General features: G+C 38.4%; 4 protein-coding genes across 7 annotated transcripts in view; 2 read left to right on the top strand and 2 right to left on the bottom strand.

The window, feature by feature from the left end:
* Positions 1-6,107: 6,107 nt before the first annotated feature.
* Positions 6,108-13,761, bottom strand: stai (stathmin). Of its 4 annotated transcripts, none has more exons than XM_065308888.1 (7): positions 13,498-13,761; positions 12,530-12,567; positions 8,216-8,721; positions 7,969-8,109; positions 7,748-7,900; positions 7,524-7,673; positions 6,108-7,401 (listed from the first exon to the last, which is right to left on the bottom strand). In XM_065308888.1, exons 2-7 carry the CDS (start codon positions 12,555-12,557, stop codon positions 7,321-7,323), a joined length of 1,059 nt encoding a protein of 352 aa, XP_065164960.1. In that variant the 5' UTR covers positions 12,558-12,567; positions 13,498-13,761; the 3' UTR covers positions 6,108-7,320. The 4 variants fall into 4 exon arrangements, with proteins under 4 accessions (XP_065164960.1, XP_065164961.1, XP_065164959.1 ...); XM_065308889.1 differs by lacking the exon at positions 13,498-13,761 and adding an exon at positions 13,332-13,439; XM_065308887.1 differs by lacking the exon at positions 13,498-13,761 and adding an exon at positions 12,966-13,125.
* Positions 13,762-15,041: 1,280 nt separating this feature from the next.
* Positions 15,042-20,308, top strand: RtGEF (Rho-type guanine nucleotide exchange factor). The gene is given in 10 exon segments (XM_065308883.1): positions 15,042-15,366; positions 15,464-15,728; positions 15,789-15,795; positions 15,798-15,908; positions 15,966-16,119; positions 16,177-16,816; positions 16,876-17,112; positions 17,170-18,871; positions 19,039-19,297; positions 19,853-20,308. Coding segments are annotated over 8 exon segments (2,967 nt in total). The 5' UTR covers positions 15,042-15,366; positions 15,464-15,668; the 3' UTR covers positions 19,095-19,297; positions 19,853-20,308.
* LOC135796750 (TBC1 domain family member 25) lies at positions 20,185-23,704 on the bottom strand. The gene is made up of 5 exons (XM_065308885.1): positions 23,373-23,704; positions 22,910-23,302; positions 22,394-22,851; positions 22,092-22,329; positions 20,185-22,031 (listed from the first exon to the last, which is right to left on the bottom strand). The coding sequence occupies exons 1-5, from the start codon at positions 23,421-23,423 to the stop codon at positions 20,439-20,441; spliced, it is 2,733 nt and encodes a 910-aa protein (XP_065164957.1). The 5' UTR covers positions 23,424-23,704; the 3' UTR covers positions 20,185-20,438.
* Positions 23,705-24,605: 901 nt separating this feature from the next.
* Positions 24,606-27,788, top strand: part of Schip1 (Schwannomin interacting protein 1) — a 37,309-nt gene continuing 34,126 nt past the window's right edge. The window contains exon 1 of the mRNA XM_065306920.1: positions 24,606-24,745. The gene's annotated coding sequence lies outside the window, so the exon portion shown is untranslated. The remainder of the gene's footprint in view (positions 24,746-27,788) is intronic.

Here is a 27,788-nt window from a genome sequence, read left to right as displayed (position 1 = left end):
TTTATTTCCGTGTATCGAAATTTATTGCGAGAAAATTCCCTAACGCGAGTTATAATGATAGTTGTGTGTATACGTACTTGTACTCGTTGCGCTAGGAATTGTAGTTTTTTTGTTATAACTCGCGAACGCGGTTTCAAATTTAGTTCGGAATAATTTTCCCAGATTCGGAATTTAATTCTTAATTTCCCTGTATCGAAATTTATTGCGAGAAAATTCCGTAACGCGAGTTATAATGATAGTTGTGTGTATACGCACTTGTACTTGCACTCGTTGCGCTAGGAATTGTAGTTTTTTTGTTATAACTCGCGAACGCGGTTTCAAACTTAGTTCGGAATCATTTTCCCAGATGCGGAATTTAATTTTTTATTTCCCTGCATCGAAATTTATTGCGAGAAAATTCCGTAACGCGAGTTATAATGATAGTTGTGTGTATACGCACTTGTACTTGCACTCGTTGCGCTAAGAATTGTAGTTTTTTAATTATAACTCGCGAACGCGGTCTTAAACTTAGTTCGGAATAATTTTCCCAGATGCGGAATTTAATTCTTTATTTCCGTGTATCGAAATTTATTGCGAGAAAATTCCCTAACGCGAGTTATAATGATAGTTGTGTGTATACGTACTTGTACTCGTTGCGCTAGGAATTGTAGTTTTTTTGTTATAACTCGCGAACGCGGTTTCAAATTTAGTTCGGAATAATTTTCCCAGATTCGGAATTTAATTCTTAATTTCCCTGTATCGAAATTTATTGCGAGAAAATTCCGTAACGCGAGTTATAATGATAGTTGTGTGTATACGCACTTGTACTTGCACTCGTTGCGCTAGGAATTGTAGTTTTTTAATTATAACTCGCGAACGCGGTCTTAAACTTAGTTCGGAATAATTTTCCCAGACGCGGAATTTAATTCTTAATTTCCCTGTATCGAAATTTATTGCGAGAAAATTCCGTAACGCGAGTTATAATGATAGTTGTGTGTATACGCACTTGTACTTGCACTCGTTGCGCTAGGAATTGTAGTTTTTAATTATAACTCGCGAACGCGGTCTTAAACTTAGTTCGGAATAATTTTCCCAGATGCGGAATTTAATTCTTTATTTCCGTGTATCGAAATTTATTGCGAGAAAATTCCGTAACGCGAGTTATAATGATAGTTGTGTGTATACGTACTTGTACTCGTTGCGCTAGGAATTGTAGTTTTTTTGTTATAACTCGCGAACGCGGTTTCAAACTTAGTTCGGAATAATTTTCCCAGATGCGGAATTTAATTCTTAATTTCCTGTATCGAAATTTTTGCGAGAAAATTCCGTAACGCGAGTTATAATGATAGTTGTGTGTATACGCACTTGTACTTGCACTCGTTGCGCTAGGAATTGTAGTTTTTTAATTATAACTCGCGAACGCGGTCTTAAACTTAGTTCGGAATAATTTTCCCAGATGCGGAATTTAATTCTTTATTTCCGTGTATCGAAATTTATTGCGAGAAAATTCCGTAACGCGAGTTATAATGATAGTTGTGTGTATACGCACTTGTACTTGCACTCGTTGCGCTAGGAATTGTAGTTTTTTAATTATAACTCGCGAACGCGGTCTTAAACTTAGTTCGGAATAATTTTCCCAGACGCGGAATTTAATTCTTAATTTCCCTGTATCGAAATTTATTGCGAGAAAATTCCGTAACGCGAGTTATAATGATAGTTGTGTGTATACGCACTTGTACTTGCACTCGTTGCGCTAGGAATTGTAGTTTTTTAATTATAACTCGCGAACGCGGTCTTAAACTTAGTTCGGAATAATTTTCCCAGATGCGGAATTTAATTCTTTATTTCCGTGTATCGAAATTTATTGCGAGAAAATTCCGTAACGCGAGTTATAATGATAGTTGTGTGTATACGTACTTGTACTCGTTGCGCTAGGAATTGTAGTTTTTTTGTTATAACTCGCGAACGCGGTTTCAAACTTAGTTCGGAATAATTTTCCCAGATGCGGAATTTAATTCTTAATTTCCCTGTATCGAAATTTTTTGCGAGAAAATTCCGTAACGCGAGTTATAATGATAGTTGTGTGTATACGCACTTGTACTTGCACTCGTTGCGCTAGGAATTGTAGTTTTTTAATTATAACTCGCGAACGCGGTTTCAAACTTAGTTCGGAATAATTTTCCCAGATGCGGAATTTAATTCTTAATTTCCCTGTATCGAAATTTATTGCGAGAAAATTCCGTAACGCGAGTTATAATGATAGTTGTGTGTATACGCACTTGTACTTGCACTCGTTGCGCTAGGAATTGTAGTTTTTTAATTATAACTCGCGAACGCGGTCTTAAACTTAGTTCGGAATAATTTTCCCAGATGCGGAATTTAATTCTTTATTTCCGTGTATCGAAATTTATTGCGAGAAAATTCCGTAACGCGAGTTATAATGATAGTTGTGTGTATACGTACTTGTACTCGTTGCGCTAGGAATTGTAGTTTTTTTGTTATAACTCGCGAACGCGGTTTCAAACTTAGTTCGGAATAATTTTCCCAGATGCGGAATTTAATTCTTAATTTCCCTGTATCGAAATTTATTGCGAGAAAATTCCGTAACGCGAGTTATAATGATAGTTGTGTGTATACGCACGTATACGCACTTGTACTCGATGCGCTAGGAATTTTCTTAGGCCGATACATATTGAAAGTAACAGTAGATTTCGTGTATATGTGCTATTTCAATATTGTAAATTTTAGTTTAGTATTCTCAACTACGTGTTTATCAGTACGTTTGTGTATAAACAACTGTTTTGTTAGAGTGACGCGTGTTATCGCTGCGTACCTGCCTTGAACCTGGCTACGCGCGGTGTACACGGCAGTCGTTTTACCGCGTGGTCCGCGAACGTGTCTCTCTAATCGCCACGCGTTTTGAGGTTTTAATTGGTTTAATCGACGTGTATTCTTTCGGCCATCAGCAAAATATTCGGGACGGGCATGTGCAGTGGTTTTGTTTAATGATTTGTCGCGGTTAGAGTCTTCTTAACTAAGAAATATGCGTTTGTTTATCCCTACGCCAGTTTTTAGTTGGTAGAATATATTACAGGATATAGAATTTCCTCATCAATGCAAAGGTACGTGTGTAATAATTTTTTTTCACGGAAACTTAAGGCGGTGTAACTAAAATTGATTATTCCATTTGAGGGATATTAATTTTGCTTGTATTATCTTGCAAATTACAAACACGTGGTTCCATTCCTATCAGAATTATTAGTCCCGTTTCCGAAAATAACATGCATGATTTAATTATTACAAAGACGGTTTTAAAAATGATCTGTGGATTATTAAAAGACAATATTCATGTGGTCGACCGCGCTCAGTTTGCCGTCGGCCGTCGGCTCGGTCATCCTTTCGCTGAACACGTGAACGTTTTTAATCGAATTTCAATTGTTAGCATCATTAAATTAAGAAGTCTCTTGTTGACGTAATAAAATCTTGTACGGTGAATAGTTCTTCGTTTTTGTAGTCTCCGTATATCTTAATATTTACAAAGAATTACCTAGTTATTTTTATCTTATTTAAAGACAGTAATCCCACGCGCCGTCGCTTGCCGTCTGTTGATTTAGATGTTTTCCATCGGATATTCTATCAATTTATGATGATGCTTCATCCGTCGGTTTAAATAATTAATAAATATATATTCACAATATATTAAAATGTAATTGTTATCTTTTCTAGCACCTTTTTGCTTAATTTCCCGATCATTTTTGGGTGAAATTTTTTAATTTATATTAAAATAATGTTTTTATTTTCTTCTTTATTATAAAATAATGTTGTTTCCATATAAATTTTCCGTGTCATGATGTTAATATGTTTTGAATGTTCATTGTTTTGAATTTGGGATTTTCTTTCTGGTACACCCTGTACATTAGTTTTCTTTTGTGTCAGTGAAAATTTTGCTTTAACTGTTGTTTTTAGGATTTTCCTTTTTGCACTTTGAATTTTCTTTCTGAAACACCCTGTATATTAGTTTTCCTGATAGTCTAGTGATAAAGAGCGACGTTTGTAGTGATAGTAATAGTTTTTGGGTTGCACTGTAAATTTTCCTTTTGTAACACCCTGTATATTTGTTTTCATTTTCAATCACATAGAAAATAGGCTATTTGCTAATTTCATTATCCCGGTAGAACTTTACAAAGTAGTACTTGTTTGCATGTGCGTCGTAAGTCCTGCTTCAATATGGCGGCACGTATTCTGTTGACTTGTAAAATATAAACTTGTATTCTATTGTAAATAAATAAATAGTAAGATATATTTATTTCTTTGATTTGTGCGTACCCCTTCTATCATTACAGGCACAGGTCTCTAAGAGAATTCCCTCTTTCAGAGGATGATCCCACTATAAAAATTGTTAAGGTACTAAACTTGTATTAATAAAGAAATGTTAAGAAATAGTATGTCTTATGCGTTGAATGTACCCCTTCTATCATTTCAGGTACAGGTCTGTAAGAGAGTTCCCTCTCTCAGGGGATGATCCCTTCTATAAAAATTGTTAAGGTAACCTGTATGATTTATGTGCTCCATCTTTCATTTCAGCTATAGGTCAGAACTTGTAAGAATATTTTTAAGTGTCACCTCTCTTGAGGCGACTTAAAACTTAGAAATATTTTTACAAGACCTTATAAGGATTGTCCTTATAAGGAGTTCCCCCTCTCTGGGGGTGATCCCCCACCATAAAAATTGTTGATATGCCTGATAATTTCGGGGATGAAGCGCAGAGACATCGTAGCTGTAGGTTGGGCCGGGAGCGATGGACGCATCGAAGCAGTGACTGTCTTATATCTTAAAAATTTAAAAATCTTATCCTCTTCCTGTGCTCTTTCTTCTACCTCCTCCTCTTCTCTACTCTACTCCTCTGTTCTCTTCCTTCTCCTATTCTCTACTACTCTCATTCTTCTATTTCTCTGTTGGGCGGCCGTTCTCCTTTTACTTTTTTACTTCTCTTATTGCCTTCACTTGTATTTCAATTTCTCATATATTTCGTTGCAATTTATATATGCAACCCAAATTTCACCTGATATTTTTATATTTGGGAAAAATGCCTTCCATACCTGAGATTCGATCCGTGTCTGCTAGCATGCCAGCAGGTGCATGTCTCCACTCGACCACCGAGTGTTTTTATTATTAATATTTGATTCTTCTATTTATGTTTCTACTTTTATCATGTTTTTAAAAACAACAACAAAATTTAAGCAACAGTTAGTTATGTTATACCCGCTTCTCACATATAAGACTTATATGCCATATTATTGAAAACTGAAAACGACAAAGAGGATACCACAAAGAAACATGAATGAGATTATAATTATACATTGTGTTTTATTGGCTACATTAAACAATAGATACATATTTTTTAAACAAGAAAACAATTTGCGACTATCAGTTCCCGTAGTAGTAAAGACTTGCCTTAAAGTACATGCATCTCCAATAATACCGCTATAGGTATTGCAAACTCCATGGATCGGGGCACTCACAAACTTCTTCTGGGCACCAACGTTGTTTATCTGCAGGAAATAATTATACATCAGTTTTTCCTATATGCGAAAAGATAAACGACTGCCGATGGACACGCACGCGGTGCACATGTAGACCAACACGACTTATATTCCGTCGATAAATTCTCGATTGTTGAACATTCAACGCGTGCAATCACATATACAAAACCCCGTTCCCGGTATATACCGCCGATTGTTTAATGAAAATTCATTGTTTTTCTTATTTACGATCTGAAGAAACTAAATTAGTCGCGATGAACACGCGCGATACACTCGGCAACCGGAATGGAACTACGTGTGCACAGCTAACGGCGACAACACGCGGTTACTATCAGTATTGCGATACGTTCGATGCAACGACCGAGGGCAAAACAGGTAAACTCGAATGTCGTAGTCACGTAGACAACCAACACACGATCAACCTTAGCGAACGCATCTAACATAAACATTCAATAAAATACAACACATTACTTACATTTTGAAGTTGCACCCAAGTTGATCCTATAAAATAGAAAACCATTAACAAAAGCAATAAATTAAACTCTTTAGAGGGCGCCTTAATTCTTCGTAGCGATACATGTCATATGTCTTTGGAATCAAGTGTCCAAACTTGATTAATTTATTCTCATATAAGAAAAGCATACGAAACTGTTAGTATAATGTGGAGCTGGCTACATAAACGCTACAATAGTTATTCAGCTAAACATGTTTCTCATTATTTGTTTTTCCATGTTAATGAAACAACACAAACAAATTGTGATCACAGAAGCGTGGCGCGCTGCCTCCTTGCAAAGCCGACACCGCTCGGTAGCTAACATTTCTTCATTCAGCTTAAGGCTGCTAGTCATTCGCACCGTAATACTTCAAAATAGACGCCCACTTCTTATTCATTACAATTCTATTTTACTCTCGCGCTTCTTTCTTTCTGTGTACTGTTTCCAACGGTGTCGCTTCGCACATTGGCACGCGCCGCAATAAAGCACGTATTTTTGTTACATTTTACATTAGTTTCCTTAACTTATGCATTTACAATCATTCAATTTATCGTTCACACTTAAAAAGGCAGCACAGCGGCGGTTTGTAATCTTGTTTGTTTGTTTTTTTTTAACATTTTTTTTGTATAAAATGCGAAGAAACCGACTTTACAGACATTTACAAAAGACGCATCAACCAATCCAATCCTTCAACTCTTCCAATCAAACCTTGTTTTTAATGAGCATTGATATTCACTTCAGTTTCTTCATTTTTCATTTCGACCAAGATAAAATATAGATATATGTATTTATATAACATTTTGTGTGTGGTTGTTCTCATGTTCTTTTTTTTTACATTTCCTAACTAATGATAGGTGGTGCAAGAAACGTTTCTGGAGTTTCGAAGCTTATAATATAAATTCACACGTGGCTAAGCTAGCTGGTCTTGGATTAGGGCAAACGCTCCGCCTGCACACATCGAAATTAAAAGTGCGTTCGATAATCCCGAGAATTTTTAGTTAAGATACTAATTGACACAACCAAATATTGTTTCTTTCATTTTGTTAACCATTTAGACGTAAACCAAAGGTAATATAATATAAAAAATAAAATAATGCTACGTAAAATGTGAGGAGTGGTGAGTTGGAGAAAAATGTGTGACGAGCGGGTTGCAGTGCGAGATCAATTTGCAATCATATCCGCCCGCCATTTTGTGATCAAAGGATCAACTAATCGATAATGCTATTATTGTTAATCATAAGTAGATGTTGCTGCTGCAAGATGGCTGCTATGCAGCGGGTAAAGTACTCTTGACGATTCATTGTTTAACCGGACGAAGCGGTCACTTCTTGCTGACTGGCCAAGATGTTCGCCTTATTCTGACGAACAGTTTCAGCACGACGCTCCTACAAAACAAACATCAATTAAAAACACACATCCTTATATTATCTAACAACAATACATCAATCTAACACTTAAATTGATGATTATGTCGACATGAATTGCATGCACAATGTGATATACCCACGTTTTTCTTGACATTCTCCAACTTTTTCTGCAACTCCTTCTCTCGCTTCTGCTCGGCAGCGGTGAGCTTGGACTCAATTTGTGTGGATTTCGTAGACTTTTCCGAAATGAGTGTCTCCATCTTCTGCTTCAATTCTACAGTGCGTTCATTCTAATCGCGAAAATGTCAAATATGAATAAAAAATAAAATATAAAATAATATTGTGTGTGCTTTGTGTAACATACATATTTCTTGGCGGTTTCGAGTTTGCGTTGGATTTCCTTCACACGATTCTGTTCGGCGACAGTAAGTTTAGTTTCAATGTGCTGTGAAACAGTGGAAATTTTGTCCTCGAGCGTGGACTTGATTTCAGTTTGGATTTCTACCGGCCTGGTGTTCTATATTGTTGTGTCGTAGAAAAATAATGAAATGCTAAAATTCCTGGATGTGCTAAAAGTGTACTCACGTGATTACGCAGCTTCTCTTTTTGCTCAAGTTCCATCTGAGCACGACGGCTCTGAGCCTGTTCAAGTTTTTCCTGCACGGTAGTCTCCAACTGCTGCAGTTTCTCCGTATTGATAGTGCGCACACGTTTAACTTGCTCTTCCTAATCGCAGAATATTACAAGCGTGCAAATGATCAATAAATAATGCGATGATGATTGTAACAACATAAAACATGCAATATTTAACAATATAAAACGTGTTACTCACGTGATCCTTCAATCTCTCCATCATTTTCTTCATGTTCTCATCGCGCAGCTCCGAAGCAGTCTTGAGCTTGTCTTCAATGGCGGTGCGCACCTCGTCCGTTTGCTGCTCAAGCGTGAGACGCGTCTTTTCTACATTCTCAATGTGGTCCTTGAGCTTGCTCTTCAGGTCGGTGATGTACGCCTCACGCTTCCCAACGTGATTCTCCATCTTGGCTTCCAGCGCCTCGCGTGTATTCAGAATAAACTGATTGGTCTGCTCGTCCTTCTTGCGGGAAGCATCCTCAATCTTCTGCATCTTGGCTGAGAGAGCTGTAATCTTATTCAACTCCAGCTGCAGACGGCGTTCTTCAGCCGCGCGCAGTTTTTCTTCGATTTCCTGCACGGTCATGTTTTTATTCGGCGGGGAACCGGCACGTTTCGGTGGCGTGGCCTTTACATCAGCCTCACCGAGGATGACCTCATAACATAAACCACCACGGGTTTTCTCCTGGCATCTTACTTCAGTAGCTAAACACAGAAACAAGGAAATAATTTAATTTCGCCATTGGAAACAAGAATTGGTTGAAAAAAAAAACTTGAGCACGTTTTTCTATATTATATTAAAACCTAAAGGAAGAAAAGAAAACGATTTCCGAACACTTGGTGAAGACTAGCGTGTGTGTGGTTTTCATATTGTTCAAGGGGGATGACGTAACATGCGACGCCCGACCGTCTCAAGTCCACGAAACACCAAGTGTTGAAAAAACCGCCGCGTTTTTATTTAAGCAAAACAAGTGCCTGTAGTAACTCGCCCTGTGTGGCGGCGGCGGCGGCAGCAGTGAATGCGAAGATCAATAAGGTCCCTCTCACCCTCTCATAGAGCACTCACTCAGCCCCCTCAATCCCCATCAATTCGGTATGCCGCGAGCGTGCACACAACGCATGTCTGACACCTTCGTTGACGACTTATCAACTGCGCAAATGTTCTCTTTGGCTGGTGTTTTAGGGTTTAGTGAGTTAGTGTAATAAATCCATTGATTCTAGCTCGCGCGAAATGTGAAACAATCCGCATTGCGGCGGCACAACACGCCGATTTATTAGCGAAAAATGCAATTGCACGGAACAAGCACCCCGAAACGGGTTGGAACGCATTCATGCACATGTAATGTGCCAAAATTACCATAAACTGGCATGCGAGCACCGCCGGGAATCAGGAAAACCGCGTGCGTAACGTGTTATCCTGGTGGTCTCGGGTGAATTGCATGCGTAATCGAGCGTATGACCAATTAATACCGGCTATTTTCATAATTGTTCCCTGCTGGTGGTACATAAATCAGTGGAAAACACTATAATACTTACTGACAAACTGTACTTTCTTCCCGGATGAAGGTTGCGCAGTTCGTGGTTTCGTTTTCGTCTTTGCGACGAAACCCTGTTGGCGTAGTTGTACTACAAACGCAAATTTTTATAATTTACGTAAGGAAATTTAATAAAACTCAACTCATTCATTCAAAATAAATTTTTAAAATAGAAAATTTTGTCTAATTTTGTTTGTATTTGAATTGTGACATAGCTAATTTAGAAATTCCCTTGAGTTACGCGATGTAAACGGAAATAAAAGCAGTGACTCATCTATGAAGTCTCGCCGGCTCCACTGACTGACTTCGCCACCGCCCCGACGGCGGCAACAAATCAGCCCTGGAGTGGTTTTTAATTGCCTTATTCCTGTGTAACCACCAGTGGCTAATATACAAACAAATAAATTTTTGCTTAAATTTTGCAAGTTTCTAATAAAAAATGTAGAAAAACAAGTGAAACTTATTCTTCTTTCTATCAGCAACTACTTTAGAAGGACCAAAAAAGTAAAAGCCGGTCTTGAATTATAAATACTTCCATGAATGATAATGTGCCGACGAAAGAAAAATTCACTCTCTCTCAACAAGTCTGCAATAAATTTCATTCACTCTCCATTTTTCACATTTTAGTAAACCCAACAATTGTTTGTCCTTGAAGTGAATAAAAAGTAAAACAATCGATTCCCGATAGTGCCGGTTTCGTTTTCCGGTTTAACTTCTCCGTTTATGAACAAACAAATTATTTTTTAATCAGTTGTTGGATTTACCATTAAAATGTTAATCTAAAATTAATTTTTAAAACATACCTGCTGCAGGCAAGGGTGCCCTGCATGTGTGACAAAAGCACTGCAGCACAGATTCGCGCATTAACCCAATAATCATGATTTTGATTTGTTATTAAATTATTTTAATAATAAATTCCGTTAAGTTTTTGTGATTAAAAATGTGTTTTTGGTTCGTTTTGATTTTGATTTCGGATTACCTCACCCGGAAGAGTACACACAACACACGCGACAACGGCGGCGAGCGCACTGTGTGCAGGTGTGGTTGCCGGCGTTTTTCTGCGACGTCGCGCCGCCGCCGCCAAACCACCACCGACGGTCGATAGTGGCGGCGTCGAGTCGGCGCGCGGCATGCTCACGCAAACGCCACTATACACAAACAAAAACTTTCAAAAATATCCACCCTATTAAACATTAATTCTATCAAATTAATAAGTAATAGCTATAAAGCAGCCATTTTGAAATGATATTTAAAATTGTAAAAATATACAGAGTATTATAAGAGTTTACGGTGAATAAAATAAATGTATATTGCATGTATAGAAGTAATTTGCTTATTCTGAATGATTTCAATGGTGATTTGCTTTAAGTGTAAAAAGTTTGTTTTGTTTTTATTGTTTTCGCTTCCATGCCGTTAGTGCTGCATTGTAACCGAGTGCAAATTGGAGGTGAATGCACTGCACTTTATTTCGACTGTGTGTTCATTTCGTATGCGCAATGCATAATTTTCCTGCTTTCATTCCATCTACCTACACTAGATCACTAGAAACTGGTAAATACTGAATGTTTTCAATCAATTTCATGTCAAAATAAAATATAAATACAATTTATCGCGATTTACTGAAGTGCCGCTACATCTAGGAACAAAAAAAGCAAATTTTGGGATTTTATGTAGATTAGCATCTATCTAATCTTTTAAAAACTGATTATAAACTCAATTATTCTAGCAAAATGTCGGTAAAAATGTCCTGAAGTCTAAATATGAATTCCGCGTCGCTCAGTTGTATTCATTTGTGTTTTGTTTAAGTGATTTTGTTGTAACGCAATGTGCACCCCAACAAAATAGCTGAAAAATCGTGCTTAAGTTATAGAAATTTGCATTGCAATTTGTGTGTATGTTGGGTTGCATAACCACAACAATATTTCAAATGTTACCATCGATGTCATGTCTTTAAAAAATATTCTAACTCAAAATTGCTTGAAATGAAAATATTTTTCGGCGTTACACAGAAAAAATTAATATAAACCAACCAAATAATACAAATTTCTCCGTTATACAGAGTTTTTCGTTAAAACGAGGCTATACAAAATACAAAATAAACAATAATTGATATATACTCGCAATAACGAGGGCACTGGCCTTAAATTCCACAAGGTTACAACACAAATAAAGCGCCATCCGCAAAAAACATCACTGCACATTTTTTCACCTAAAATTTATTGACAAACATTTCCAGCCGAAGCGAAGCCGTTGTTAAATGAGATATTGTCCGCGTATGGCAGGATCAAGTTCATCGAAACGCGCCTTATTTGGAAACTCACACTCTTCCCATTTGACCATCTTGGTCAAAGCCAAACCAAGCTCACAAAGAAAGCGCTCGCACGGAGAAGATGCCCGTCGTAGACAAGTTAATGGCTTGCTTGCTCCAAAGCCAAATCACAAATCTCGATTTATTTATATTTACATTTACATTTGAAGGAAGAACCGATGAATCACCAACCTCAACACAGTGTAGGAGCATAACCCGTTTAGAAAATTAAAGTGATTAGCGCAAATTGGTCAAGGTTTAGCTAACGAGATTAGTAGAAAGTTTTAAATCGACTTCAATTAGAGATGCAGACTCCGAAAATCCCCAGATGATTAAAATTAGAAATTTTAAATAATTATTAATATAATATTTCATGATTACACATCAAATAAACAAATTGATATGTGTATTTTTAATCCACGACTGTATTTGTCCAATCAGACGTTAAATTTTATTGTACTTAACAACACAACCCGCTACTTAAGTCGTTGTCTCGTCTGCGACGATAAAAAGGCTGGGCCTTCAATTACTTTTGTCTTTTAGTCTCTTTGTATATATTTTTTCGCTCAATTTCCGCTGGTAAAGTTTACTTTTCAACCGTTTCTTGCGTTCAAACGTTAAAATTAAAACTATGGAGGCGGAGAGAAAGAAGAAAAAAGTGTTTACTTACACGAGGGACTTGTTTGAGCATCTGCCATCGTTGATAATCTGCAATAAATAAACATGCATTGTGTCATCATGCTACTTTCTATTGCGTTGAGAATATATCAATATTAAAATACACCCAAGAGTTAAGTAAAGTTACATTAATCATGCGCAAGTGACTTAAGTAGTTATAAACTCATAAATAAATCAAATTTAGGAAGTTTGATGGAAAATTTTGGTGGTATTTTACTTAATTTTTGAGTTTTTGATGAAAAACTATAAATTTTATGTTTTATTGCAGTTTCTACTCAAATATTGAAGAAAAAAGCTTAATTATACTTAAAACTTATCAAATTACTCATAAATAATTGAAATTTATAAGAATTAAAAGTAATTCTTAAACAGTTTCTTTATATCTCCCTTAGTTTTTGAGTAGTTTAATAAAAATTAAACAATTTTACCTTTTATTCACGTTTCCACACAAAAACACAAATCAACCAAAACAAAACAAAGAATTCTCAGACTAGTTCAATCTTGCAGGCCTCGTAGGGCACGACTTCCAGCAAGAGTTGCACTCGAACTGGACCAAAACACGTTTGAACCACGATGTACCTTGCTCTGCCTCTTTGTGCGCGTCTGAACGTTGGAAGGGAACGTGGGGGGCGCACAAAATACCTCAACTACAGCTGAGCCTCACACATCTCTACATAAATACTACATCCAACTAGGTACGTAAATAAAACACATTTGATCACAATCATGCGAATGATTCATACATTTTTACACACATCTATGATAAACTCTTTTGTATAAATATTCAGACTTACATGATAAGGTGTTATCAACGCAACAAAAATATTCAGTGCAAAACACGTAGAAATTGAGATATATTTAAATGGAACTGTTATCCGTCCGATGACGGATAACTGACTGCACGAGTTTGTTTTGTTTAATATTGACATGCGGTTTTAATATTTATAAATGCGCATTTACCTGTTGAAATGTGGTTGATCCTCCAGAAATCCGTTGAGAATAAGACGCGTATTATTTGGCAACACAAACGTTTTTAACGGAAAATAAATGAAACCTGTTGATTGATACTTGTTAGCACTACACTATCAATGAGTACAAAGGCTTAAGTAAACGATAAGTGTAATTATGGTGTTAAATCTTTCCGTTCGGTTTTTTTGTACTCGCCGGCAACGGTCTGGAGTCGCTTTGTTCGTTTGGAGTAGAATAAACGATGTGCTGCATGCGGACAAGAGTCAAAGCAGAGAGGTCGCTCGTGATTGGTTGAAATCTGCTTGCTTGCCAAAACTCGGCATGTGATTGGTTCATTTGAATTTCAACGGTGTTGCCTGCAGATTTGAATGTAATTTATGTATTGTAGCTAAAAACGGTTGAATATCCAAATACGGAAACTTGTGTTGTGGCTGATTTTTGAACATGCAAAGTTTTTTAACCATTTTAGCATATTTTAACGTATGAATCATCATTGTAAATCAACGTATCCTATCTTTACCTTTAATTATTGTTGATAAATATATACACACCATAATTATCAGTAGTAACAAGTCAAAATTTGATACGGATCGTTTAATGTTACACGATTATTTGTTGATTTTTAATGGTGCTATTCTGAGCAGCACCCGAAGTGCCGTACTGTCGAACGAACGCAGATTGCAATTCTGAGTGCCCAACGGAGGTCTTTTGGAGGGTTCGGGTCGCCTCAATTTTTCGAGCAGCTTGAGGGTGCCGATAGCCTTCGTAACATGTTGTACGCATGCGCTGCTCTCTTGGCGCGGGTGAAACTGCCTTACCGCAGCTCTTCGTTCTCACTCACAACCGCACTCGGCCGTCTGCTGTCTCAGTCTGCCTATTCATCGAAATTGGTAAGTGGAATATTTTGCCGAGCCGTGTGCTCAGCAGATGTGAAAAAAGATGAAGATGACAAAGAATTGCACGCATAGAGTGTATCTGTATTTTTCAAAAGCAAAATTCCACGTTTTCAAGCAAAAATTTCAAATTAAAAAAAAAAATCCTAAAAACAATAAATTTGAGATAAATATTTTGTCAATTTTTCACAAGTAATTGCTGATAATGAGCCAAATACGTAGCATATAAAAGATTATTTATATTTTTTGATTGTGTTTCTTCAAAGGTAATTTAAAAATCAAAACAATTAACAATAACAACTTTTGATTGCGACTTTTCAAACGTCAGTATTGAACCGAAATAGAAATAATAAGTATTAACACATATTTGTTGCATATTTGAATAATTGAAGAACCCATACATTTGAAACTCGCGCGCTTTCTGTCAAATTTTAGGGTGCAGCGGGATTGACTTTAGGTAAAGATATAGATGCGCGCTCAGAATACCACTTAAGGCCGATCCATAACTTCGCCGTACGAAGCGTCTTGGAGCTTTCGTACGTTCGTTTGTTAAGTGGTGAACACAGAATCGCACCCTTAGTACGTGTATTATCTGACTTTAGAAATTTACTGAAGGTCATGCGCATGTATTATTGGTTGCCTACCATTCGATAATAATTTCACTCATTCACTTGTATCGCTTTCATACGAGTGCGCTTATAATTATCGCAGCCTCCTATTATTTGTGGGTGATTCATTCAGCAGTCCGTCGGAATTGTCGCAGGCACACTCACTTTTACTAAACAAGAAGCGCCTCGGTACTATTTTGGTTGCTGCGCTTGCGTTTGTGTACAAAGTCGCTTGTTTTACGCCTTAAGTGACTTCTGACCATGTCGCTTAAGACAACTACTACAATACCTACGAAGGGTTCCGATTAGTGCTTAACTTAAGTCAAGCAGTCAAAGCATTTCTTTTGAAAACGAAACAAGTAAGCTAAAATTACTTAATTAAATTGCGTAGAATTTGATCGCTGTGTGGCCACACGCTAATTTTTCGCATTTTTTGCCTTGATGCTTGGTAAACAGCGTCGTCCGCTCTTCTTATAATATTCCTGGCAGCGGGCCAAGTTCGGCTAGGGCACATCCCGCACATCCTGTTGCCAAGAATGTGACAGTGTGAAAAGTTTCTCCTCCAGCTCATGGTCAAGACAAGTTTCCGATCCGCAGCGTATTGTGAATCGAGCATCACTAATATAGTATTTTATTTATCCTGCAAAGCAACGCTAGCAAAATGACTGAACCGATTGCCGTGCAGGCACTCTACAGCTTTAAAGGCAGTAACAATGATGAGGTAAGCCACTTGACTATAAATAACACGAAAATTAAATCAAAAATCAAAACAATCTTGCAGTTGTGCTTCCAAAAGGGGATTTCATCACAATTACACAGAAAGATGATGGTGGCTGGTGGGAAGGCACACTGGGAGATGTCACAGGATGGTTTCCAGTTAATTATGTTCGAGAGATTAAAGGTACATCAATAAAACCTCTATTTTGATATTTAACTAATAAATGTTGATGATTTTTAGATCCAAGTATCATGCAACAGTTGAGCAATTTACAACCAGATATACAAAACTTGTCAATTGTTTATAAAGATTTACTGGATTCAGAGCGAGCCCATGTTACTGAACTACTTGGATTACTCAATAATTTTTTGATACCATTAGAAAAAAGTACAATGTAAGTCAAAACGCAAAAAATCAAAAATATTAGGTTATAATTTGAAGATAATTTTAGTCTCAACACTGATGAATATAAACAATTAACTGGAAACTTCCTGGAAGTATTGGACACACATCAAGAACTCTTAAGACTGATCGAGACCGAGAACCAAAAGCCACACAAAGATCAACGCATCGGCAAAATATTCCTCAACTACGCACCGCGGATGAAAATTGTCCATCAGAGTTATCGTTCACTGCATCCGAAAGCCGTCTGTATCTTAGACAAATACCGTGAGGAATTAATGAAGTACATGGAATCATGCGGTGCAAATTGTCCGGGTGTTCTTGTTCTGACAACTGGTTTAAGCAAACCATTTCGACGTCTAGCGAAATATTCCGGAATGTTATTGGAAGTGGAACGACACGTGGAAGATTGTCACCCTGATCGAGGAGATATCCAAAGATCAGTTGCAGTTTACAAGGAAATGGAGGCGAGTTGTGAAGCGACACGTAGACAAAAAGAAATTGAATTGCAAATCATAACCGGGCCAGTTCGTGGCTGGGAAGGACAAAGCCTTGCCACTTTAGGAGATATTATTTATATGGGTTCTGTTGCTGTGGGGCCACAACACCTCGATCGTTATTTGATTCTATTTCCTTCAACGCTGTTGATTTTATCGCTTAGTCATCGACTTAGCGGGTTTATATATGAAGTATGTTATGGTTATTAAGTAAAATTAAATTTTAAACTAATATTTTTTAATTTCTAAAGGGTAAACTCCCCGTGACTGGTATAAATGTAATCAAACTGGAGGACAGTGATCAGTATAAGAACGGATTCGAAATCAGTGGTCCCATGATCGAAAAGTTCGTCGCCGTGTGTCAAAGTCGCGAGGAAGCGAATCATTGGGTGGAAATCCTGGGAAAATCAAATCCAAATCGTACCAACAGTATCACAAACAAAGCATTACCTTCAAAAGTTGAGATTGTCCCACAACCACCACCACATGTAAGTAGAATTTAATATTTTTACGAATTTATGGGCGAATTTTGTCTGAAATTCTAGTTGAACGAACGTGGATACTGCAATCGCATGTCCGTTATAAGTTACAAACCCTCTTACGATTATATACCCACCCTACCTTGTCAATACTATCCCCCAGCAGCGCCTTACGCAGGTCTGACGAAAATCTACGCGCAAATGACCAAACAGAAGATTATCAACAAGAAACTACTGAAATTATTACTATATCCGGAAACAACTAAAATAAACGTAGCGTCATTGAACGTAAAACGTCGCCAACATCGGTCAGAATGTTTCATCATGCGGAAAGGCTCTAAGAATAGACACAGCATGTTAGAAGCTTCTGACAGCGACAGTGAGGAGTGCGAAGAGTCCACAAGTGAAGATTCTACGAGTTGTAATTTATCCCGACAGAATGCTATCGATCATTCAACCACTTCGTTTGGTTATATCCGGTATTACAATCCGGAGAGTGGTACCATGATTGATCACGAGGAGAAATATGAGAAGTATCGATCACCGACGAAAGTAGTGCAACCAGAAACGAAAAAACCTAGTATTGTTTTAACTTCCTCGGCAAAACTAGAACTGATGTTGCCGTCAGATGTATCCAACACAAGCAGTTTATATTTTATCACTAATGGTGTTCCTGATACAGACACAGATGATATTGAAATTGATAACGATGCAGAACAAACACAAGAAGTTGAAAAAGTTAATAATAATAAACTTCTACAACAAATCTCACAGGAAAGCGACATAAGTTCCAACGTAGTTCCGAATTATGCCTGTGAAAATCTCGCAATACTTAATGAAAACTTTCATATTGAACACAAAGGTTGTCCGAGTGAGGATTACCTCCAACCTAAAGTGAGATCAAGTTGTCCGAACAAACTGGTTGCCGATAGATTTAACCATTCGAGTTTGACTACTTTGTATATACCACAATCAAGCAGTGATAATAATCTGGCATGGAAGTGTAAAGTGTCTGAATCTTCTACGTCTTCATCCACTACGACACATTCCAGCTCAATTGATATCCCTGCTAAAGTTCTACCAATACCAGATGCTATGCTGGCTGAATTGTTGTACAATACTGATGAAATTGAAGAAGATAATAACACTCCGATCAAACCACCTACGTTGTTTAGATCTGATGAACAATCATCACCTGGTTTTAAAAAGAAATCATTTTATAAAACAAACATAGGCTTCCGGAAGCATAGCATTAACTCAGATAAGATTTACAAACGACGATCGAGTGTTGGAGACTGGTCATCGAATTGCCCTAGCGTAAGATCTACAGATTCTGGGATGGCTGGAAGTTGTACTTTGAATTCACCAGAGTTTCCTTTACATGATCTAAATGATACTGCAAGAGAAAAAGTTAATTCTGTGTTGTCGGATACTTTCGAAGCTCAATGTCGTTGCACGTCGCCATTTGGTTCAACACCACGTACTTCAGCTATACAAGTAACTTTAGAATCTACAAGATCATCAATTACCAGCGAGGAGTTACCACCTGTACCACCGCCATGGGAATCCGTCGATCAGATTCATAAGAAATTATCAGGGATGCGTAGTGGGAGTTTTCTACAATCAAGCAAGTCGATGAGTGATTTGGTTACGCCGCCGCTGCGCGGTGATGTTTTCCGTTCTGGGTTGTACGCGCATTGGTGGCTCAAAGCCGATCTGCCCGTTGAAGTCGTGCGGGGCATCTACGAAGATAGCCGCAAGAAAACAGGCAAGGGTTGTGCGAAATTGCGTTTCGTGTTGCGTTATGCTTTCGATAACTATGGCGATTAATGAGTGCAACCCTTGCCGAATGATTTAACAAATTAACTTTTTTTTGGTATTTGTAAAATGTGTAATATGAGTTAAAAGTTAATGTTTGGTTTTGTATTGTTTTAGAAGACGCGGTTCGTGGCGACCACAAACGGCAACCCGCGGCTAGGCGGCAAAATTAGCGCCGGACCGCGCGTTTCCTCTTTTCCGGGTAATCGTGGCTGGTCGGTGAATTGTCTACGACCGTCGCAGCCTTTCCGACCGTGCACATCACTATTGTCAAATCGTCCTAACGGCAAATCGTTCTCCTACAAGGACGACGCGCTTATTTTGGAAGTTGTCGAAGCTTACTTTTCGGCAAAGTCAAGAAACACGGTTAATTCCGGTAAGTAAAACTATTTTCTTGTTTAATCTAAGTTATATCTTCACTTGGCCTATGTTATTTTCATGTTCTCTGTTTAATTTAATGTTGTTTATTTTTTAACTTTCATTTTATACCTGGGGGTGGTGGTGGTTGGTGATTTAAACAGTGGAACTATTGACCGGTGGTAATGTAAAAATGCATGAGTGGCTGGAGAAAACACAGCGGTGCTGCAGCAGCAGCGGCGACTTCTTGGGTAGTGTGGGCGGAGGCGGCGGCGGCGGTGGCGCAGCCGGCCCACCAGTCTACTCGCATCTGCTGCACCCGCGCAACTATCGCCCGCACGCGCCACGTGCCTCCACCTGGTGCTGTGGCTCGTTTGTGCTGCGCCAGTTGCGCAAAACACAGCACCTAGATTAATCCATCGAAAACACTATGCTTTTATTCCGTTTGTGGTGATTGGTGTGCTTTGTCTTTTTACTATTTTTGTCTTTGTTTGCTCGATATTTAGACACGTAACACTGTGATTTTTGTCAGATAATAAACTCTAGAGAAACAAATGTACTACTAGTATGGCAGTTTCAGATTTGCGCAAATCACAAAACAACAACGCCAATGAACAACTCATACGTCTGCATCAAAAAATCAAAAACATTGAGTCTAATATGGAATTACTCTCGACGCAATTGACCGAAGAGCGAGCGGCGCGTTGTGCGCTGCAAACGATCGTCAAAAAACATTTATCGACGAAAGAATTGGACAGTGTCGAATGGCCTACAATGGAAAGTAACATAATGAGTTAAAAGTTTTTCAAATCATGCAATCATGCAACATATCCGAACGTAATTATTGCAATCAACAGTATTTTAACGAAATATGCACAAGTGATAAGTGAAAATAATGGCTTCGCATTTAGAGTTTGCTATGCTTATTTTATTCCATAACAATAAATGTAATAGTGCAATTGTTAATTATCTTAGGTCGCGCGATTTGGTGACGAGAGTTTGTAAATAAATACCATTTTCTAAACGAAAAGCAGTTTTGGAATGTATACCAAGAGAAAATATCACTAGTTATTGTAGAAGTAGTAAGCCTCTTCGAAATTCAACCAAAAATATCACAGAAAACTGATCTGATAATCATCTGATACCGCCGCAATCGCACTTCAGCAATCCTCGACCTTCTGTTGAGCTAGATTATGCTGCTTCGTGTAACGCTGGTACATTTGACGCGCCTGATTCAGCACCTTCGTCACATTATGCTTGCGAACCATCTTGTCGAAGTGCATCGCCATCTCGTTGTAGTCCATGGAAGTACCGATAATATGATCGCGATGTTGCAGCAGCACGGTGAGGCAAAGGAACATCAGGAAGGGATTACCGCCGCCAAAGTCGTGCGGCGGTGGCAACAGACCACTACTGTTATTCTTATTATTCGCTTCGGAAACCTCCTCGCATGAATTGACGCCATTTTCCTGCACGACTTTATGCAGTTTTGGAGTTGCCGGTTGTTTCGCCGCGTCATATTCAATATCTGCTTGTTCATCCGGTGTGTTTACACTCACAGGGTTAACGAATTCGTTTTTCGTCACGTTCGGGCTCGGCTGATGCAGCGGATTCTCCCAGACGAACACGTTACCCTTTTCATCAGCAGCTTGCACCGGTTCGATTTTACTCGGTGCAACACATTCACACTCACTGGGCGAGTCCAGCAATCGTTTCGTATAACTACTGCCGAATACTTGTCGGTCTAAATTCTCCAATTCAATTCGCAACTCGCGCGTTACTGAAGTGGTCATTGGGAAGTAACTCTGCGAGTCGTCCGGACTGCACTCATCGAAAGTATCCTCACAACTCGTTGAGGAATAAACTCGGGATCTCGATGAAGGTCTATCAGCACTCGACGATTCCGAATCGTCCAGGCTTGATTTTGTAAGCATTATTTTCGGTCGGTCTTTTTCTCCGACACTACCAAAACGCGTCAGTTTATCCGAAATTTTATTCTTATTCGCCGACGCAAAGTTTAAAAACTCATTTAGGTTTTTAATCATTTTCGTCGGTGGTTTATTCTCGCTCTCCTCTTTAATGGAATTAACTCGTTCGAGAGTGTCTAGAGAAGCGAAAATACCGAGTTTTTCTTTCAGATCGCGAAAATGTCCCTGGCGCTTGGAGTGCTTGAGTAAATTCGACATACTCGACGATAAATTCGTGCTCGTTGCGCGACTATTGACTATTTTATTATTGAGTCGATTGTTGAGCACAACCGAGTCGGACTTTTGCTCCAATGGCGAAACGGACCGCGGGCGTAATTCCCGTGGCGACAACTCTAATTCCCCCGATGGTGGAAACTCAAACGTTTTCGGCAGAGCATTATCGTCAAGACTCTGCTGTTTCGGTTTAATTTCCAGCGTAATACTTTTACTGCGACAAAGCGAATCATCAAGACTATGATTTTGACGTTTGACAGGCTGCGCCTTTTTCGCCGAATAATTTACAAGAGATATCGAACTGCTCTGTCTACGCAACGCGCATACTTTCGTATAGGGATTCTCACGCGGTGTTTTTACCAGTGGAGATATCGGCGGGGTAACAATCGTGGGCGCTTGGAATTTCACATCAAACAATCGCAGCTCGTTAATCGGCGGTTTCGCCGGCAGCGAACTCCATAGCACCTCCAACATACGCAGTGAATCATCGAAGGCGAATTCACGTTTCATTTCGAGCAGTAGCCAGCGATAACAGAACAATAAGTCGTCCGCCTACAAGATATTCATCAATCACTGCACATAAAAAAAGCAATCACACGTCGAATTATATACCTGATGAGACTTCAAGTAATTATAAAACTCCAGGTCGTAGTAGAGTAAACCTTCAGCGAGGTGTGTAAACTTTTGTGTCATGGCGATACCGTCGATCATGAAGTTAATACTCAGACGGGACATTAACGCACAGAAACAAATGTACGCATGCGCTTCATCGCCCATTGTTACTAACAGAGGTGACGCCAAATCACTCATCCCTTGGCAATAACTCACTTTCGGATGATTCAAGGCATAGCTGCATAGGAAACAAAATGGCCGTCGCTTATTTCCATTGATAATACATGCGAATTTTTACTTACGTTGTTAAAATGTTAAACAAGGCAGCAATATTTTGATTATCATCGCTTCCAGCATAAAACGGATGATGACGATCCGTTCGTAGCACATCTTTTCGTACCATTCCGGTAGTATACGCCAATTCACCAACGACAGGTCCCTGCGCAATCGCATTACGCCAAACCTCTTTCAACGCTAGATATTCAGCGGCTTTCTTTTTAATATAATCCATACGCTCTTTACCGGTCATACCATCCGGATAGACATTCAAAATAAACTTCCAGACGACTTTCCTTAGGCTAGGATCAATTCCACCTAGGTAAATCTCCGAACGCAGCTGTTTCGCGTATAATATTTGACCGACAGGGTCCAGGTACCGACGAAATTCGGTGTCGCTTAATGGCGGACGAGGTGGTTGCAGTGATTGACTCTCATCGCCGAAATTAAACGCACCTTTGACTATATTGAATGTTTTACCCATCTAAAATTAGTTATATGATAATATAAAATGTAAAATTGATGATGTAATTGATTGGTACTTGATTAAATATGCCATGCAGTCTTGGTGAAGCTTTAACTTCACTATTGGCATTGCGAATTTGTGTGATAATCGGCACGTTGGCGTTCTTTGGTTCCCATTCATCCACACACTCCTCAAAAGTTTTCAAATCAACTCGAAGACATAAACATGGCTCACTATTGTTGTGCAATGAAGCATTGTGAGCTTTGAGGAATGCAGCATCTAAATCCCAATCAGATAGCAGTGGCGAAAATGTCTCATTGCCAGCCGAGTCAACCTGGCGATAATAAATCGTGAAATCGCCCTTCATGTCGAATGCTTTACCCAAAATACTGTGCAGCACTTCAAACGAAGTGATTTGTGGATCGACGCTGAATTTGCGATGCTCTGGCGGTGCATTACCCTCATATTTCTTTGGCAATACATGTAATAATATTATTTTAGTATTGTATTAACCTCGTTGTGAATTGTGAGGTAATTACCTTTACTTTCACTCGAATTGCTTCACGACTAAAGCCGAAACCTGCAGACATCTTCACAGTTGAAGCTGGTAGAAATTATGTATGAATGATGAATGAATGACCAAGATATTGCCACCGAAGCGGGACAATTGGCGCGTTAAGTCATTAAAAAGTTACAATTTCGCGAATGGCTCACGCGAACTTTCTAATTTCGATCGGTGCTGGTAAGCTGGAGGCATTTTTGTTGATATTTACACTCGATGCAGTGTTCATTCATGAACAAACGAACCAGGCAACTGACAGGAATAAACTGAGTGAAAACGACGATTGGTGTACCGATTGAACGTAAACGAAAATGTGTGTGTGTGCGAAAGTGGGAAATGTCACAGAGGGGGCAAGCGGAATACAAACCAAAATTGAGATAAGAGCAGTGTAACTAATTGTAGTATACATATACGTTTAATTTCATATGGAATTATGTAAGATTATCGTTAAATCTTTAACTTGCTGATAAATTTTTACTGTAATACTGTAATTGTTACAAGTAGCGTCGTCTAGCGTTAGTAGCAAAAGCTTGAGCTTTCACCTCTTTGGGAGTTTCAAGAATAACAGAAAACTTCAAAAATAATCCAAAAAATCTAATTTCCTACACATATACAACCAAAAATACAGTTATATTTTTGTTTGTTTGAACAATATTAATAGATGTGCAGAACATATGTTGGATTTTATGTTTAATTACAAACTGGAACAAAAACTCAGACCGAAAATAAACAAGCAACATTAAAAATGAGCCTGCAATTTTCTGATAAGACATATGCGCGATTTGCGCACGTTTCATTATACAAAGTGTTTTGAAAACACGCAAAAATGTTAATTATCAAAGATAACTAGTGTTTTTTATGTTCTAGCAACTAATTATAAGTATTTTCGTGGTTTATTTACACAAAAATTTGTTATCAGCGCAAAATTATTATCACATCAGTAAAACGTATGTTTTTATACTAAAAAATGTTGACCTCATAGTTTATAACCCGTAAATATTTGTACATTTGGTTGCATACATACAACTTTTAAATATTTCAGCACTGGCTACAATAAAATGAATTTTTATTAGTTGATGTTGGTTTATGTTGGTCCTTATTGACTGTTGGTGGAAATGGAAATGCGCGCGCGCTCCGCAAACTTTTCGCGAAAAGCGTCGGCGCTTATATAAACGCGCGCGTTCGGCGCGCCGCAACTCAGTGTGCATTCGGAGAGCGCGTCGCGACGCACCACCCCAAACACTCTATTCGCCTACACGCCGTCGTATAGAAACAAGTGTCGACTAACCAAAATAAAAATAAGTCATCAAGACGTACCTGGACGAAACTACCAACGTGAAATCATCAAAAGTAAGAAGAATTTATTTAAATTGTAGTAAATTTTCTGTTTTATTGTTTGTGAACAAAACAAATTTTATTTCTCAAGTCACAAATGAAAATGAATGAATAGTCGGGGGTTGGGGGAGCGCAAATAAATGTATCGCAATGCATTCGTTCATTGTAGTGCGTGTGCGACCGCTCACATCAATCCTTAGGGAGCGCCGCGACGGCAACGAGAAGGGACGTCGTCCCCGGATGACTCACGCGCACGTTCTGCGACGGGGACAAACCCCTCCGCGTGAAACGCCGAAAATTCCAACTTTCGCACAGCACGAATTTTCTTAATATTAATTCTACGTGTGTGAGAATTTTAGAAATGTAGGAAATTATGCGTTGGGAAATCCAGGTGTTGATGGAAAACACTCCAGACGCAATTAAAACTAAAAGCTCAAAAGAGCGTAACGGCGTATATAATGCGATAAGATAATTTCAGTATTTCGAGCCTTGGAAACCGGGGCTTTGTCATAAACTTACAAAGAATACGCGGCTGAGGTGTGTGTGAGCTGTCGGCACGAAAGCACAACGGAATTATTCAATTATAAAGGAAATCTAATTCGGAATAATTACGAAAAGGTGGCGAAATCTTTATTGATTTTCTTTTGTGCGTTAATTTTAAACGTTTTTAATTAATTATGAGGAAATGCGTGTATTTTTAAACGTTTTAAGACTTTAATATGATATAAATAGTTTATATTTATTAATTAAAATAAAAATGGCGCCTGTATCTCTTAAACTTTAAAAGTTATAAACAATTTTAATTTTAGTATTACAAAAAACATTTTTTACTTTTATGCTTATAAAATACAAATTCTTAAGTTTATAAAAACTATCATTTTACGAGTAAATTCTCCTTTAAATGCCCTTTCAAATAATAGTTTAATCAACCCTCTGCGCGTTTAAATACCTGAGTTACAACGCCGCAAAGTTCAACAAAAAGAAATCGCTCGAATGGCCGCAATAACAATAAACTCATATTTATCGAGCAAATAAATAACACGCACAGACAACGTAGGCAACACAAGCAACGCGCGCGAGAACAAATGACGAATAAAAACGATGTGCGTCCGTGCGCTTCGCCGAGGACCTTTCTTTCCTTTAATAAGAATAATCGGTTTAACTTGCAATCGCAGCTCGCAGCTCAACAGCAAACAAATGCCGCGCTGTGATCTTCAACGAAATAAGCTTCGATTCACCCGATTGGCGTCGGCCGCCATGTTTCAATGACATGACATGGCGGCCATCACAAAACAAAGATTGGCTGGAATGAAATTTTGTTTATTGTCTTCTTTTTTCATGAAGAAATCTTTGTGATTTATTGTTTTTATATCACAATATAACTTCTATATGGAAGCATTTAGAAGATTTAAAACTTTCGATGCGAAATATTTCCACAACTTAAATTGAATCATAAGTTTTTACGTGCGCGCTGTCGATGCTCACGTGGACGTGGAAATTTTCCGGCCATTTTCCGATGACGGGCGCGCGAGCTGCATTTGCAACATTAAAACTTTTCCTAGTTTCCATTGTTTTTCTTCCGGCGCGGATGAAAAATACGAACACAGCGCGCGAGCTTAAAAATTGCACTTTGCACGCTCGGTATAACAGGAGTTATAAAAATCACAGCGAAAAGAAGAACGAAACAAGTTTAACTCGCGTTTTGAAAACGTCGAAACGCTGCGCCCGGAGAAAGAAAACTTGAGAAATGAGCAAATATAAAAAGTTATCTTATTTATAACGCGATTGTTTACGAGTCTTCCCTTGAGTTGCACCAGCAGCAGCAACTCGCTTGTATTCTCACTTCATTTTCGCTTTTTCTTCGCGCGCTTAAAATTTACGACGCGTGTTACGAGCTGTTGTGTCAAATGTAAATGTTTTCGAGAAAACGAAACACGAACAAAAGTAGGTAGGGGATGTAATTATGCAAAATGAAAATCGATTCGTGCAATTCGAATTGGATGAGCTGAAAACGCCAATAGTACAGAGTTCTTTTCTTTTTAATCAAACATAATTCGCTCATTTACATTCACTTCACTCCTTCATTATATAGCGCGCTGTGTATTTGGTTGCCTATATTGCGCGTACTACCTACATTTATAGCCGATGCAATAAATTCGCGCTATGAAAGTTCATAAAAGCTAACAATCTGAATATGGCACCATGGCAGCCGCATGAAGTGTGTCTTGAAAGTGGAAAACGATTAAACTGTATTCTCCCCCGGATTCAAACAGCTCTCAATGCATGCTCGCGAACGCCATTTGATATGCGCCGGCGGCATTTTAATTCCTCATTGGCCATTATTTAATAATAATAGCGTACTTCCTTGCGGCGACGTTAAACCACTCGCAAAACTCTCATTAAATTACAAAAAAATCGCTATCATTTAGTTTTACACTTTTGGAGCATAAATTATTTAAATTACATCCCAAACTTTACCAGGACAATTAAATTTGTTGTCTGAATCAATTTTATAATTAGAAAAAGTTTCCCCGTGAGATAAACGCGAAAATTATGCCGTGTTTAAGTATAGTTTTATAATAGTTTGCAGTGTGGCGCATTAAATTAACGATTTAAAAGTTTGCGGCTGCAACTTTTCCACGGCGCATACATCCAGGTGGTTGTTAAGAGTTAAAATCAGGACTTAACGCTGAATTAACAATGCGAAAATATCGTTCGTGCCGTGAAACACACGCCAACAAAAGTTCCAGTGCAACAGATTTTATTTATTTACATTTTTCCCATTCATGTATGTGATTTGTGTTGCCTACACAGCTAATAAAGCTGATAGACGTAGGCAACATACTGCACACGTATACAAACAAACATTAAACTAGCTCGAAAAGTTTCGTCTTTGTAAAAGTTCGTCCCGGTCGGTCGTTCGTCGCAATTCTCATTCCGTGAACTCGTTTTTGTTTGTTTTTAGCGTTTCTTCTTGCTTGTTTTTTGTCTACTTTGCACTCGACGACCGACAGGAAAGTTTGCGGTGTACATATGTATGCCTACGTGCCAGGCGCAA

This window comes from Atheta coriaria, unplaced genomic scaffold (assembly GCF_025399875.1).
Source record: "Atheta coriaria isolate IRGN ID8LTWV9N9 unplaced genomic scaffold, Caltech_Dcor_3.1 hic_scaffold_7_pilon, whole genome shotgun sequence".
Taxonomy (NCBI): Eukaryota; Metazoa; Arthropoda; class Insecta; order Coleoptera; family Staphylinidae; genus Dalotia; species Dalotia coriaria.
This window is presented reverse-complemented; position numbering and strand designations above follow the sequence as displayed.